The sequence below is a fragment of the Cystoisospora suis genome (assembly GCF_002600585.1).
Source record: "Cystoisospora suis strain Wien I chromosome Unknown contig_5847, whole genome shotgun sequence".
NCBI classification, from domain to species: Eukaryota; Apicomplexa; class Conoidasida; order Eucoccidiorida; family Sarcocystidae; genus Cystoisospora; species Cystoisospora suis.
Window position 1 is genome coordinate 1 of NW_027158636.1, and position 364 is coordinate 364.

Here is a 364-nt window from a genome sequence, read left to right on the forward strand (position 1 = left end):
CCATTCCACTGTGGTAGATCCTTCTTTATCTTTCTTACCTGTAGTCTCAGAAGGTCTACGAATCTTTCAAGAAGATCGGGTGAATCAAGAACGGCGATCTGATTGCCCACAAGACAGACTTCACATCCAGCATTATGAAAGAGCCTCGTGCCAGCAAGGCAACAGCATCTTCCCCCTTTTCCTCTTCCACGTGTGCTCCCGCCAGCCCCATCTAGCTCTCTTGTTAGGTGACGTACAGACTGGCCGTGTATATTGAAGAAAAGCTGTCGATTTAAGATAAGAAGAGAAGACGATCCTGTGTATCTCTGTTTTACCCATGTTGTCTTATAGTAGGTGAAGAGATCATCATCTTCTTCTTCCTCTG

The 364-nt window shown here is 45.6% G+C and overlaps 1 protein-coding gene across 1 annotated transcript; it reads right to left on the reverse strand.

Annotated features, from left to right (window-relative positions):
* Positions 1-48: 48 nt before the first annotated feature.
* CSUI_009639 (uncharacterized protein) lies at positions 49-354 on the reverse strand (the record flags this gene model as incomplete). Its single annotated transcript, XM_068069752.1, has 1 exon — positions 49-354. A coding segment is annotated over one exon (303 nt), but the record flags the coding sequence as incomplete, so codon positions are not given.
* Between the last annotated feature and the right edge of the window lie 10 nt (positions 355-364).